We start from the raw sequence: 16,226 nt of genomic DNA, 5'->3' as shown, positions 1-16,226 counted from the left end.
ATAATAAAGATCAAAGATCAAGTTAAGTGTAAGTGTAAGTTTAACCAACTAAATCTGGTTCCTTTTTTGGATATCTTCCATATATTTTTGTCTCTTCTTGGCCTTCTCCTCAAGAAGAAGATCAATGGCTCCCCCAACATTTTCATTCGCAATTGTAAATAGTGTGTTTAATAATAATAATAATAATAATAATAATAATAATAATAATAATAATAAAGATCAAGTTAAGTGTAAGTGTAAGTTTAACCAACTAAATCTGGTTCCTTTTTTGGATATCTTCCATATATTTTTGTCTCTTCTTGGCCTTCTCCTCAAGAAGAAGATCAATGGCTCCCCCAACATTTTGATTGGTCATTCGCAATACTCGCTTCGCATTAACCTCTTTGAAGCCCATTTGAATACAACAACAACAATAACAAAGCCTTGTCCCACTAAGTGGGGTTGGCTACATGAATCAAACGACGCCATTGTGCTCTGTCATGTGTCATGTCTACAGAGAGACCATTTACATGTAGATCTCGTTTGACCACCTCATGGATGGTTTTCTTAGGTCTTTTTCTGCCTTTCACCCCTTGTTCATCTTCCATCTCATCCACCCTCCTGACTGGATGTTCTATTGGTCTTCTTCTCACATGTCCAAACCACCTAAGACGCGATTCAACCATCTTTTTCACAATGGGTGCTACTCCAACTCTCTCCCTTATATCTTCATTTCTTATTTTATCCAATCGCGTATGACCACTCATCCATCTCAACATCTTCATCTCTGCCACACTCAGCTTATGTTCATGCTCCCCTTTAGCCGCCCAACACTCCGTACCATAAAGCATAACCGGTCTTACAGCGGTGCGATAGAATTTACCTTTAAGTTTTATCAGTCACTTGTAGCTGCAACATAATCAAATAAGTAAGCCAATACATGTTCAAATTCTCAATTATAATTATAAATTCATCTTAAGTCCCAATAGGCCTTTTTCATACCCGAGCAAATTTTGCTTTTGCAAAAGTCAATGCTACTCCCTCAAGAAGCTCCAACCTCAAATGCCTATATATACAAACTCATAAGCATTAATAGTCTTCTCTAAGCAGCAATTAGGAAGGAGAATAGAGTTAAATGGCTCACAATGTTTATTACGCATGGTTGCTTAATTATACCTCTGATCAGTCTCAGAACCAAATTGTACTTTCTTTCCACTTTGATCTTCAACTTTAATTTGAAGTCTTCAACAAGTAATGATCCATCAGCATGCCTTCCAGCAAGTGCAGTAGCAGTAGCCCTTGTTGCAAGTAATAAATTTTAGATAAAAGAGCCACAAATATTCAATATATAACAAAACCAATGATACTACATATACATAAAAAAATCAGTCATCAAATCAGTCACTCCTAAGTGAACTAAGACATTCTCAAAAGAATAACAACGAGCATCGTTTAAGGAATTTTAAATTCAACATATTTAGTTAGAATAAAAACTTGTGGCTTTCTATTAATATTCTGACAGCATCTAGTCCTATGCAAATTGGTTCATCCTCCAGTTCGCCAAGACTTATCGCTTTCATTTTCTGTTTGCAAACTTGCCCTTATTAAACCTGAACTTGAATCTTCAATTCTAACCAAAGCTATAGTTTTTTATTTAAAAAACATAAAACGAAGGTGCAATTAGAGATCATATTCAACACTAATATAAAATGTGCAAATAAGTACCTATATGCAAACCACATGGTTCGATAATTAATCTTATCATAATAGCAACAACAATTTGTTGTAGTTTAGGTGGTTAGGATACTTAGCTCTCACCTAAGAGACTTAGGTTCAAGTCTTAGCAACAAAATACATTGTGTCTTGTGATATCAGGTGGAGTTTATTAGTTTTAGAAATCAAGTTTTTTCTTCCTTTACAAAATATACTACTCTCCCATATCTATTATTTTTTCTTTTCTTTGGTATCTAAAAATATCAATCTCTCCCTCTTTATTGTAGCTTCATGTTTCTTCTTTTCATGACTTAACTGAATTCTGCGAGTCTTTACTCTTGCTTGAACTCGAACCAATGCCTCAGAAGAACTCTCTGCAGGAAAATGCTCAAAAGACACAACCTCTGCTGCTTCCTGCTGCCACTTCTCTTCATTCTCTTGACTTAAAAATGAAAAGACCATTCACAAGAGAAATTTGACCACAGCTCATCAAAAGCATTTACTTAAAGATAACTTGAAAAAGGTAATTTTACTCCACATTATACTTCAATTTTTCTTTTCATTATTCTACTTCTCTTAGTTTTTTTTATCACAACAAAAACACCCTGATTATTATACTTAATGTTGTGATAAGGCATGAGGTGGATGCCATTGATGTTTGTGCGGCTAACTTTTTCAAGTGAAAAGTTTAGACTATCAAAGGAAGACTGAAATTAATTTTATCTGAAAATTTATCTTTTGTATGCCTACAAATAGGAGGCTAAGCCTCAGGCAAATACACAACAATCAATAAGCAATTCTCTCTCTCTTTTCGTTGCAATACTTCTTTCTCTCTCTTTATATTTCTTTATTTTATATTTGTTACCTCTTTTTCTTTATTTATTTAGTTATTTTATAACACGTTATTAGCACGAAACTCTAACCAAATTTTATTAGAAGACTCCAGGTAACAAATTTTTATTATGTTGAAGCCCTCTCATCTTGAATATAATGCTCTTCATATATCTGAAAACAATTATTTATCCTGGATATATACTTGATGCTAAAATCCATCTTGATTCAATGGATCTTGAAGATACCATTAAGGCTGAAAATAATACATCCCAAAAGGATATAGCCAAAACCATGATTTTCCTTCGTCGTCATCTTGACATATGATTGAAAAATGAATATCCCACATTAAAAGATTCTGCAGATCTGTGGAAAGACCTTGAAGAAAGGTATAATCATGTGATACTTCCTCAAGCCCGATATGTTAGAGAAAACTTTCTCGACCTTCCATGCCTCGAATTTGCTCCTGCAGCAGCAGTATCGAGAAAAAAGGATTTAAAAAGTATTTTGAGTTAATTTCTTACCTTCTTGTTGTTGAACGCAACAATGAATTACTTTTAAGGAATCATGAAGTGCGCCCAGCTGGCGCCGCCCCATTTCATGAAGCAAATGCGGCAAATCATAACCCCAGAAGAGGTAAATGGCAAGATTTTTTAGTAATAAGAAAAATTATGAAAGGAAGAAGAATTATATTCACAAGAAAGGATCTCACCAGAAATGGGATAAAGAAAGAAACAATGGGTAAAGTAAATCAATTGAGGATAAATGCTTCCATTGTGGTAGAAAGGTCCATTGGTCACGTACCTGTCGTACCCCAAGGCACCTAGTTGATCTTTATCAAGCATCCTTGAAAAAGGATGACAAAGGAAAATAAACAAATTTTGTTTCAAATGAAGAAAATTCCACCACTCATTATGATGTATCTAATTTCTTTGAGGATCCCGAAGGAAATATTGGCTATTTGATCAATGATGGAATAGTTTAATATGTGTGTTTGTTAAGTATTCATGTGAATAATTTTACTGTGCATGTACTATTACTCATTTTATTATTATTATTATTTGTCTTTGAAGAGAATAGCAATGACATATAGTGAAGATATTTGCCTTGCGGATAGTGCAAGTTTGCACACCATTCTCAAAAGTAATATGTATTTTACCCATCTTGTGCCAAAAGAAGAATATGTTAATACTATTATTGGCTCGGACAATGTGATAGAAGGCTCCGGAAGAGCTATAATTTTGTTTCATGGAGGAACAAAATTTATAATAAATAATGCACTATTATCTACCAAGTCTCTGAGGAACTTGTTGAGTTTCAAAGATATTCGCCGAAATGGATATCATATTGAAACAATGAATGAGGAAAATCATGAGTATTTATGTATCACAACTCATGATTTAAATAAAAAAGGTTATATTAGAAAAGTTACCCTCACTTTCATCTGGGTTGTATTATACCAAGATTAGTACAATTGAATCACATGCCATTGTAAACCAGAAGTTTACTAGCCCAAATGAATTCATAACTTGGCACGACCGATTGGGTCATCCAGGAACAACCATGATGCGGAGGATTATTGAAAACTCCCGTGGACATTCACTAAAGAACCAGAAGATTCTTAAAACTAGTGAATTTTGTTGTGCTACATGTTCTCAGGAAAAGTGATATTGCTGATGGTGGAAATGCTTATTCCCTCTTCCAAGGTCTTGCAGGAACTGCATGCCTCTGGTTTGATCTTGTTGCACCTCATAACTCTAGGTTTTCAAGTTATGAATTATAGAATGAAGCTAAGATTTGTTTTATGTTGTTGTTGTTAATGATGATGGTGATGATGATGATGATGTAATGTACATAGTGGGGTTAAACTGTGCTATAAGTTCAAATCATGCTATATGCTTTGATTGAATTTTAATATTCATAAAATAGTTTTTAATTTTTTGGTAGAAAGTTTTAAGTGTTATAAAATAACTAAATAAATAAATAAATAAAGAAGAAGAGGTAACAAGTATAAAATAAAGAAATATAAAGAGAGAGAAAGAAGTATTGCAACAAAAAGAGAGAGAGAATTGCTTATTGATTGTTGTGTATTTGTTTGAGGCTTAGCCACCTATTTATAGGCATACAAAAGGTAAATTTTTAGATCAAATTAATTTCAGACTTTGGTTATAGATTATGGAATCCGGTGAGCAAGAAGATAATTAGAAGGCGAGATGTGATTTTTCTTGAAGACCAAACTATTGAAGATTTTGAGAAGACAGATAAGCCAACAATAACTGTTAGATGTTCTACTGATGATGAACCTGGTCCTTCCACTAGATCTCCTGTTGATAGGGGAGATGTACAATTTGATAATGATGGTGATGATTTGCATGATGAACCTACACCTCAATCTGAGGTGCCAGATGTTGAAGTTCTACCTGAACTACCAGTTGAGCCTGAATTGAGAAGATCTACTAGAGAGTGTCATCCTTCTCAAAAATACTCTCCTCATGAGTATGTGATGAACACTGAGACTGGAGAGCCAAAGAGCTACCAGGAAGCTATGTCTGATGAGCATAAGGAAGATTGGTTGACGGCCATGCAAGAAGAAATGAAATCCTTGCATGAGAATCATACTTTTGAATTGGTGAAGTTGCCGAAGGGTAAGAGAGCATTCAAGAATAAATGAGTGTTCAAATTAAAAAACGGATGAAAATGTCTCACGGCCAAGGTACAAAGCTCGATTGGTTGTGAAAGGGTTTGAGCAAAAGAAAGGTATTGATTTTGAGGAGATTTTTTCTCCAATTGTGAAGATATCCTCTATTCGAGTTGTGCTTGGATTGGCGTCTAGTTTGAATTTAGAGGTTGAGCAACTTGATGTGAAGACTGCATTCCTTCACGGTGACATACATAAAGAACTTATATGGAGCAACCAGAGGGTATCGAGGTTAAAGGAAAGGAGCACCTTGTATGCAAGTTGAAGAAGAGCTTATATTGGCTGAAGCAAGCGCCAAGGCAGTAGTACACGAAGTTTGATTCCTTCATGGAAGGTCATGGGTATAGTAAGACTTCTTCTAATCATTGTGTGTATGTTAATAAATTCTCTGATGGTGATTTTATAATTCTCTTACTTTATGTTGATGACATGTTGATTGTTGGTCATGACACTAAGAAGATTGAAAAGTCTTAAAAAAGACTTGAACAGATCCTTTGTTATGAAGGATTTGGGTCCTGCAAAGAAAATTCTTGGCATGAGTATCACTCGTGATAGGAAGAATGAAAAATTGTGGTTGTCACAACAGAAGTATATTAAGAAGGTTTTAGAGAGGTTTATCATGAGTAATTCCAAACCTGTTAGTACTCCACTTGCTAGTCATTTCAAGCTGAGTTCGCAGCAATGTCTTACAAGTGAGAAAGAGAAAGCAGAAATGAAGAAGATTCCATATGCATCTACAGTTGGCAGTTTGATGTATGCTATGGTTTGCACCAAGCCGGATATTGCTCATGCCGTTGGAGTTGTTAGTCGGTTTCTCTCTAATCCTGGCAAGGGACAGTGGCAAGCAGTAAAGTGGATTCTCAGATACCTTAATGGTACTTCCAGAGTTTGTTTATGCTTTGGGAGTGGCCAACCTGTGTTGGATGGTTACACAGATGCGGATATGGCTGGGGATCTTGATTCAAGGAAGTCTACTTTTGGTTATATGATGAATTTTGCAGGGGGAGCTGTGTCGTGGTAATCTCGACTTCAGAAATGTGTTGCTTTGTCTACTACAGAGGCAGAATACATTGTTGTTGTTGAAGCTTCAAATGAATTCTTGTGGATGAAGAAATTTCTACAAGAGTTAGGCATCAATCAAGAGAAGTTTGTGTTATTCTGTGACAATCAGAGTGCTATCCATCTCAACAAGAATCCGACGTTTCATTCCAGATCAAAGCATATAGAGGTGAGGTATCATTGGATACATCAAGCGCTTGAGATGAAGTCATATGCACTTGAGAAGATCCATACTGATGATAATGGTTCAAATATGATGATTAAGAATTTACTTGCAGTGAAGTTTGATTCTTGCAAAGAAAAGGCGGCCTTGGTGGAGCAGCCTATCCCCACTTGAGTTGGTGAAGGGGAGATTTGTTGGTGGGTCCCCAACTAAGTGGGGCCCACAATTTTAAAAAAATGAAAAACAAATAATAAATAAATAAAAGAAGTGGCCAAATAGCCACGGAGAGAGAGTGAGTGAGAAGCCTCTCACCTTTTGGAAAAAGAAAGAAAGAAAGAAGGAAACAAAGATTATCGGCGTCGAAGAGGAGAAGAATTTGGGGGAAAAGGGCAAGCTATCTTTGATCTGATTAAACTGGTAAACTTGCTCCATTTCTTATGAAATTTTAGTATGTTATTCCTGGTGTAGAGATGAACATTAGGATATAACTTTCCAGTTGTATTGCCTTCTCTTTTGCTTGATTTGAGATACCCACTTTGTGGAGGGTTTATGTTAATTCCACCAGTTTTGGTGATGTATCTTGTTGATTGTTGAGATGCTCTAGTATCACTAGGAAGACTGTTTTTGTGTACCCATTATTCTGATAGTGGAAGATTTTACTGGACTAGGTCACGTGAGTTTTTTGTCCCTCTTTTGGGGGGGGGGATTTGCACGTAAAAATTCTGGTGTCTGATTATTTAATTTCTGCCATTATATTTGCTGCTTGGAGTATCTTTGGTATTGTCTATTTAATCGCACAAGTTGTGGAAAAATTATTTCTGGTGCTTCCGCTGTTAGACAGATTCTTGTTTTAAACCTGTGTTGAGTTTTTCCAACACAAATGAACCAAAAATGATCCATTATATAAATTCAAATTCAGAAAACCTGCATTCTAGAATGAACAAAAAATATTATCAAAATGAAACCATTTTATAACACCAAATGAACCGAAAATTGTGTTAATAAACAACACTGGATTTAACAATGAAAAATGAAAGTATTCATTATCACTTTATTCAGTTGTATTCCATTCCATTCAATTCAAATTGAATAATCCAAACCTCATCCACTTGATTTGATTTAAAAGAATAATTCAAATCGCTCTCAATCAATTGATTTAAACTTAACTCATTTATTGTTTTAGCAAATGCAGATCGAAATCTAAAAAAACGAAAATAAAGAAAAAAACGAAATTTTACATTGAAAAAAATGAATAAAAAACCAGAAAAATCAAAGAAAAAGAGAAATTTTATGTTAAAGAAGAACGAAAAAAGAAACCATAGGTTGAAAAGGTTTATATTAAAAGTGTTATAAAAACATAAGAGAAAAGATGGCATGGGGCGTGAGAAAAAATAACTTACTTGGACTTGGTTATGGAAATTATATCGATGATGAGCATTATTGTTTGAATATAATCAATATATCAATAGTGAAAACTCAGGTGCAGTCGACTTTACGTGAAGTTGATACTGAGAGTCGTTAGATAATTTGACTGATTTGACTAAATTTTCATCTAACGGCTCTCAGATATTAACTTCACGTGAGTTTTCACCTATATCAATATATATTTACTATTCAGAAACAACAAAANNAATTCACAAATCAAGTAAACTTATTAACTTAAAACTCAACAGAAGAATTTATTTTCATTAAAAAAAATAACACGAATCTTACCGATCTAAACACTTCCAAGTTTCTCTCTCTTTTTCTCTGTCTCTGTTCGCTGGACTGATGATGCACCTTCTACTCTCGCTTCTTAATTTTCCCCTTTCTCTCTGAATTAGATTAGAACGAAAGTGGATAGAAGCAGAAGAAGAAGAAGAAGAAAGAAAAAAACAATAGACAAAGAATGGGGGGTTTTGCAGTGGGTTCTGCCTTTGATTCCAAATCTGGGCAGATCATAATGGCTGCTTTGCTATTAATGGTTGTTTCTTTCTACGCTGGCACACTCTTGGGCAACAATGCTCCCCTTTATGTCTCTCAACCTTCCTCTGTTACTTCTTCTTCTAATGTTCTTTCTTCCTCAGGTAATGGTAACTCTTCTTTCAGCTCAACTCACCTTCTAGAACCTTCCTTCCTTTTCTTCTTTTGAACTTGTTTGCTTTCACTGGATTTTACTTGTTTTTGTATCAATTATAACAAAGTTGTCGTTATCTTTGTTCGTTTAACTTGCTTCATATCCTGAATTCTCAGCTTTAGATTTTGTTTATTTATTGTTTATACTTTTTCACCTCTGTGTCTATGTGTACTGTTCGGTTGCATCTGCATTTGCATTTGGATTCAGTCTCTAGAACAATATGGAAATAAGACAGAGATAGAGAGACAAAGAAATAAATTTTCTATCTCTGGCACAGAGAAAATTTGTGTCTTTATCTTCTGTGTGTCCTGCTCTCTTTATTTGTATTTTCTATGCATATTTTAAGTTAAGCAACTCAGATATACTACTATTGAGTATGAGTGCTAGATTAGAAATTGTTTCAATGCCTTCAAATAATAGTTGAATTTCTCTAGAAGATGGTATCGATTTGTAGTTTTTCTTTAGAGGAAGTTGCTTTGTTAGATGCAATCAGCTGTTAATTTAATTACTATGGCCAATTTCAGTTAGTGTCTTCTTTTCGAAATTTTTGTTAGAATCTGAGAATGATATGTTTTTATTTTTGGCATTTTCTATTTTTCAGGATTTTGTATAGAAGAAGAACAAAATAAATGAAAATAGTGAACACAATAATATAATGTTTTCATTGTTTACCCTTTTTCTTTCATGCAATGTTGAATGCAGAAAACATTGAAAATGAAAGTAGAAAATGTTTTCCCAAACCGAACAGAAAAATCTTTCTAAGATAGACAGCACACATAGAAAATTCTGACCTAAAAAATATTTCTATTTGTGATTGATAGTAGAAATGTTCCTGACTCCTGCAGGAACATCCAGATTTAGTAACAAAGTTGCGCTGACATACCGAAAAACGCCGATAGTGATTCCAGAAACTGGGGTTGATGTATGCCCTTTGATGTTCAATGAGTACATTCCTTGCCATGATATTTCCTATGTGGCAACATTGATTCCAAGCCTTGATCTTTCTAGGAAAGAGGAGCTGGAGAGACATTGCCCTCCGCTTGAGAAACGCCTATTTTGCTTGGTTCCACCACCCAAGGATTATAAAATACCTATAAAATGGCCTCTTAGCAGGGATTATGTTTGGCAGAGCAATGTCAATCATACGCATCTTGCAGATGTCAAAGGGGGCCAAAATTGGGTCCATCCGAAGGGTCAACTCTGGTGGTTTCCTGGTGGTGGTACCCATTTCAAGAATGGTGCATCTGAATACATACAAAGGTAGCCGTAATTGACTTATCTGGTGACCTTTATTTGTTTTCTTTGCTATGCTGATTGAAGAAATTGTTTCTGAATAGTAAGTAACTTTCATGCAGACATATCAGTTTTATGATGATTTAATTATGTTCACTTTAAAAAGAATTAGGGATCTTGTGAAGATATGGTCCATTGTCATTTGCTAATGTCCAACAGTCTAAGTTAATATCATGTTAATATTTCTAAGCTTAGTGGTCATTGTTTGTTTTGAATTTCTTAAGTCTTGAACTAGCTTTTGCTCTATAAGTTTGACCATCTCAGATTTGAGGTAACTGTGATGAAAGGACAAAGTATAAGTTTTAATCCACAAATCTATTATAGAAAATTCAAAATGCTCATTTTTGCAACACTCTAATGCTACTTAGTGTTATGGTCCACTGGAAATTCCTTATACCGAGCCAATGTCTTTTGCAAAGAAATTGAATTGAGTATCGGATTCATGAGATTAGAGGTCTTTTGGATTTGTGATAAATTGATCCCTGATTTATGATTGTCTTTTTCAAAAATGTATTGAATTGGATAATGTTCTTTTCGATATTTCATTGAGGAATCTGGATCGAAAATTGGGTTATAATTCTCAAATTTGAAGATGCGTAATATTATTTTTTTTAATTATTTTAAAGATGGCAATAACAAAAGATGAAATTATTCATTTTTAGCTTTCTTTGACATAGTGTAGGGATTTAATTGTAGATGCGCATGGGCTATGATAGCCCACATTAGCCTATAATGGCCACAAGTGCAGCCACATTGATAATTTGAAACCTTGGATGTGATAGAAAGAATATTGTTTTATTTTTTTAATTCGTTCCTGACAGGAAGATTAAACTAAGCTTTAAATTTTTGTACTTCAAACACAACACAATGTAGGTAGAGTTGAAGTCCCCATTTTTTCAAGCTGGTGCCTACAATGTTTGCTTTTTTTATTATTATTTACAAATAATGTCATCCTAGTTTGAGATTCGAGAGTAAATAAATGAAAAGTTGAAGCTTTGGAAACTAGTTTTCGAATCATGTGGTTTTCTGTTTAAGAAGTATAAAGAATGGAAGTATAGCTGAAGCTCACTCATTCTAGTTTAGCATATTGTTTTCCTTTGTGCTTATGGCTTCAATGCAAATAAAGAAAGAAAGTTATACATTGCAACTGCAAAGTGGAACATTTCTCAGATTTTTGCTTTGCATGAATCTATGGTTATGATGATAAAGGAATATGCTGAAATTGGATGCACCTAATTAATCATAAGTTTTTCTTTTCTAAGATGCAACTTTGGAGTTGTTTATGGCGATGTAATTCTATAGTAATCATTTCTAGCTATAGCATAGTTATATTGTTTGGGGCTGCAAACTAACATGAGGACAACACGGTTTCATAGAATATTTAAAGAGTAGTTTAAAGGATTTGAATGATGCTAATTTTTGTTACCTTTCACTTAAGTCTTTCTCTTGAACGGGTTCTTTGATTCTTGCTTGCAGCATGCATTCCATTATTCGAATATTGCAAAGCATAGTTGTTAGTTTAGTCATTTAATCTCTTTACAAATGCAGGTTGGGAAATATGATAACAAATGAGACAGGTGATCTGCGTTCTGCAGGTGTAGTTCAAGTTCTGGATGTTGGATGTGGTGTGGCCAGCTTTTCAGCATATCTTCTTCCCTTGGATATCCGAGCAATGTCCTTTGCCCCAAAGGATGGCCATGAAAATCAGATCCAATTTGCATTAGAGAGAGGAATTGGAGCCATGATCTCTGCCATGTCCACAATACAACTACCATATCCTACTGGATCATTTGAAATGATTCACTGTTCACGTTGCCGCATAGACTTTCATGAGAATGGTAATTGAATTTCTTTATTGATTGTACCTTGAAGTTGGTAAATGTATTCTGTAGTTTAAGATTTTCATGGATGACAAATGTAGATCCCATGTGATCTACATTCTTCAATGAGTAAATATGGTATTTTTATTATTAAAATGTACCTCAAAATTTAGTGAGTCCTTGATTTAAACTATGTGCATGATTTTGTTCCTGAATTATTCAAACTTGTTTTTGTGTTGGTCCATGCTGGAGCAATTAGTGGTTGATTGGTTTCTAATAATCAGTTGTACCAATCAAGAGGAAGTTAAAGAAATGGTGAAAAAGTTTTAGTTCTTGCATCATTACTCACAATGTACTTTAAACTTCATGCCTTGTTTGGAGGCACTTGTATCCTCATAGTTATTATTGTCATCAATGTCGTTCCTACAGAATTACGTGGTAGAATAGGTACAATGTTTTTGGCAAAGGCTGCTGAACATTTGTTGAGTGATCTGTTACCCAATTGGTTGGACCCTTTTGGTGGAGTTAGCCTTTCATAATTGGTGGTGTTTAATTTATTTTGTTTCTCTGCAGATGGGATTTTGCTGAAAGAGTTGCATCGCCTTCTTCGTGCTAATGGTTATTTCGTTTATTCTTCTCCACCTGCTTACAGAAAAGATAAAGACTATCCTATCATTTGGGACAAATTGATGAATTTGACTACAGCAATGTGCTGGAGACTCATTGCTCGAAGAGTTCAGACAGCAATATGGATTAAAGATGATAACTCGTCCTGCATTTTGCAAAATGCAGAAAAAAAGCTTATAAATGTCTGTGATGCTACTGATGACTCCAAACCTTCATGGAATACCCCACTTAAAAATTGTGTACAAGTCAGAAACTCTGAGACAGACTCTTATAAGCTTCCTCCAAGTCACGAACGACATTCAGTGTTTTCCGAGAACCTGAGAAAAATAGGTTTGTACATCTCCCTTTGTATTAGTTCAAGAAGTTTGCTTCTATACTTAGGTTTTCCATACTCTTAACATGCATTTTTCCAATCTAAAAGTGATGCTTTGTCATTCAAAGAGTGCTTTCAATGGGACATGGATGAAATTTTCTTGCCCAAGCTTTGAAAGTTTTAATATTTACATTATGGAAAGTTCATCTGTTCAAGCTATTTTAATCCTATCCTTACTCAAATGCTGAACAATCTTCAGGGGGAAAAAATATTGTGACTTAGGTGAGAACATAATTTGTCTTCTTCCGTAGAATGAGAAACCAAAACAAGTTTCCAGGTGAAGGGTATATATAGCACTTTGGATATCTGTATCCAATGAATATGTTGTCATATGGAACTCCGATCAGGCATTTATTACCATATTGATAATTTGATATCCCATATCTATAAAGAGGCATTCTTTGTTCTTTGCCCTGCTTCATTAGTAGGGATTGTTCTACAAATATGAATAATAAGATAGATGCCCTACATGATGTAATCCGCTTCAGCATAATGTGGTGACCTTTTTCAATATTTGAACAACAGGTATAAGTCAAGATGAATTTACATCTGATACTCTCTTCTGGCAAGATCAAGTTCAGCATTACTGGAGACTGATGAACATCAAGGAAACAGAAGTACGCAATGTGATGGACATGAATGCCATTTATGGTGGTTTTGCTGTTGCTTTAGATACATTTCCTGTTTGGGTGATGAATGTAGTTCCTGCAATCATGAAAAACACTTTGTCTGGAATCTATGACCGGGGATTGATTGGAACTTTTCATGATTGGTATGAATATCTAACTGATACTCTAACATCTATGTTCATATTTATATTTGTTTTTATTAGACAGCAGCTAATGCATGTATCTTCTCGTTAGGTGTGAACCATTTTCAAGTTATCCTCGGACATATGATCTTTTGCATGCCAATTACCTCTTTTCCCAGTACAAAACTCAAGGGGAAGGTTGCCTATTGGAGGATATCATGCTAGAGATGGATCGACTTATTCGCCCACTGGTAATTATTTTTTCTTCTCCACAAAAAAATGAACTGTCTTTGGTAGTGATCTGCAGATGAAATACGAAGACTTAATTTCCTGAAATGTACGAGGCTGAAGATTTATTCCTCCAGCGTGTATCGTTAGCATTATTTATACAATTAAAGAAAAGTTAAAATAAAAGGGGAATCATATCTAAGCAGCTTTTTCTTGTCACCTAGTTGGAGAAGAAATATATTGAAGGAATTAATTTCCGTTATATCTACATAATAGTGATAGTTTATAATGAACAACTATACTGGAATGGAAACTAAGTTCCATTTTACTAACCAACTAATCTTTTTGGTAATAAAAATTTATTTATTAATTTATTTTTTAACAAACAAATTTGGTTGAAAACGCCATATTTTCCATCCCATTTAGTTTTCAAGAAAAGCCATATTTCAGTTGTTTGGACACGTGCTTATGATAGAGCAATTTTCGTAGTTAGAGGGTGGCTTTTGCTGTAAATAAGATTAAAATGTCCTAGCAGATTGATTGCAATGGTTTACCATAATCCAGCAATTCTATATAATAAATTGCGCAAAATATTTAAATATGTATTCTTTTCCATAATTTTTGGGCTTGGAATGGTGTTAGTTAACGAGTTTAATTTTGATGCATTGTCATTCTAATCCAATCAGGTGTAAGAGTTAAAAACTTTTGTTTGCCTGTCATATATTTATTTGATGTCAATGTAAAAGTTTGACACTGACCATACATAATAAAGACTAAAGAGATCATTTTTTTTCTCTGTCTAATATCCATATCTTTCCTCCTTGTTCTCACCGTAATTCTCGACATTCGTGTTTTGCAGGGCTCTGTTATAATCAGAGATGAGGAATATATTGTGTCAAGAATCCAAGAGTTAGCGCCAAAGTTCCTGTGGGATGTTGAGTCACATATGTTAGAGAACAAAGAAAAGAAGATGGAAAGGGTTCTAATTTGTAGAAAAAAGTTTTGGGCAATCCTCTAAGAAGATTGCACATCTAAACGCTTCTTCCCTCGCCATAGAAATTGTTTCCTAACCACCTTGGTAATTTGTAACGTTAAAAGTTATTATTTTTCTGTTTTGTTCATTTGTTGTTTAGCATTATCATTGTGTAGATTCTAGGGAGCACTTTGTTTGTTTGTAAATGACTTCACTTTACTGTTTTGCATTTACTTGATATATAGAAAGTTCTATTGTCCCTATGCTTTTCTTTCTATGAAAATGGTAGAGGCAGATATGCATAAGCCTAATGATATTATAGACTCGAGTTGCTTTTTGTAATATATAAAGTTGACATTTTAATGGATGATATAATCTCATATGTATTGTTCTGGTGACCAATTTTTAACTAACAAAATGTATTATTTTTGGACAATACTTGGTCAATTCTATATTCTAAATTCTAATAGTACAAAAGTAAGATGTTGGTCTAAAGTATCAACTAATTTTGATAAAAAAAATGTTGATCTCTTAATATTTCTCTTCTCTTTCCATTATCATCTCTTAGAAGATCAAACTCTTTAGACAATAGACACCCCTAAAAGATAAAGGCATGCTCGATTCGTGGGCTCTATTTACTCCAATTTTTATTTAGAGCTCCCTTCAAAGCATGGTTGAAGATGAACCCTGCATCCGTCGTTATCGGTTGGCAAAAATAAAATGACGAAAATTGAAGGCCGGGCATTTTTATCATCCCTGTTAAGAAGTCTTTATCATACTCCCTACAGACTACAGTAACCAATGACCGCGCTAAGTTTGCAGCAGGATTGCAGTTCCTAGATTCCTTTTCTGATGGGGTTAAACTGTATAATCTTTGAAAGATCCATTGGCGATTTTATTTTCTCCCTTCATGCATAGGGGCAAGCCACTGAATGTGTCTGATTTGCATCATTTTGCTTCCGTGATGGCATAGTCAAATTCTCTATTACCTTGACATTTAGCGCAATTCTAAAAGTCAAGGATTCTGCAAAATTCCAAATATTGTTGCAAATAGGGGGTAAACCTTTGAAGGTTTAACTTCCAAAAGACATTTCTTTCAATGCAATCTGATTGTCACGGATTAAAAGTTTTCATTAATCAACACTATCCGGAAGCTGCCTCTAGATAGATTTTGGGTTTTTTTTTTTCTTTGTAATTGGGGGATTCCTTTATAATTTTAGTGGAGAAGTTTGTGGAGGAAGAGTAATTCTTTGTTATGGTCAAGTGAAGAGCAATTTTTTTTTGGGTCATAACACACACACGCCCACCACTTACACACTTTCCGAATTACAACTCAGCTCTTGCTAGGTATAGAAACTCAGGTGTCGATTGTTGAAAGGCAAAGGTCAATGTCACTTTGATACATGCCTTAGCCACCGAAGAGTAATTTATGTCCCATTTATGCTTCCAATTAGTGGGTCAATGGTTTGGTTTTGTTGTACTATACTGTTTGGGTTTTGCTTCATTGATGGGTTCATTTTATGGCAAGTCCCTTGCGCTGAAAATCTCCATTTCAGACCAAATGGAAACAAAAATAAAGCTTAAAAAAAAAAAACATTTAAT

General features: G+C 34.5%; 1 protein-coding gene and 1 long non-coding RNA gene across 2 annotated transcripts; one reads left to right on the top strand and one right to left on the bottom strand.

Moving 5' to 3' along the window:
• On the bottom strand, positions 2,056–3,058 carry LOC110267772. Its single transcript, XR_002355684.1, has 3 exons — positions 3,048–3,058; positions 2,231–2,236; positions 2,056–2,127 (listed from the first exon to the last, which is right to left on the bottom strand). It is a non-coding gene; the product is annotated as an uncharacterized LOC110267772 (long non-coding RNA).
• On the top strand, positions 8,118–14,887 carry LOC107625402 (probable methyltransferase PMT6). Its single transcript, XM_016328030.2, has 7 exons — positions 8,118–8,509; positions 9,405–9,819; positions 11,401–11,690; positions 12,246–12,629; positions 13,198–13,444; positions 13,536–13,674; positions 14,511–14,887. Exons 1-7 carry the CDS (start codon positions 8,332–8,334, stop codon positions 14,667–14,669), a joined length of 1,812 nt encoding a protein of 603 aa, XP_016183516.1. The 5' UTR covers positions 8,118–8,331; the 3' UTR covers positions 14,670–14,887.

Source organism: Arachis ipaensis, chromosome B02, assembly GCF_000816755.2.
Source record: "Arachis ipaensis cultivar K30076 chromosome B02, Araip1.1, whole genome shotgun sequence".
Lineage (NCBI taxonomy): Eukaryota > Viridiplantae > Streptophyta > Magnoliopsida > Fabales > Fabaceae > Arachis > Arachis ipaensis.
This window is presented reverse-complemented; position numbering and strand designations above follow the sequence as displayed.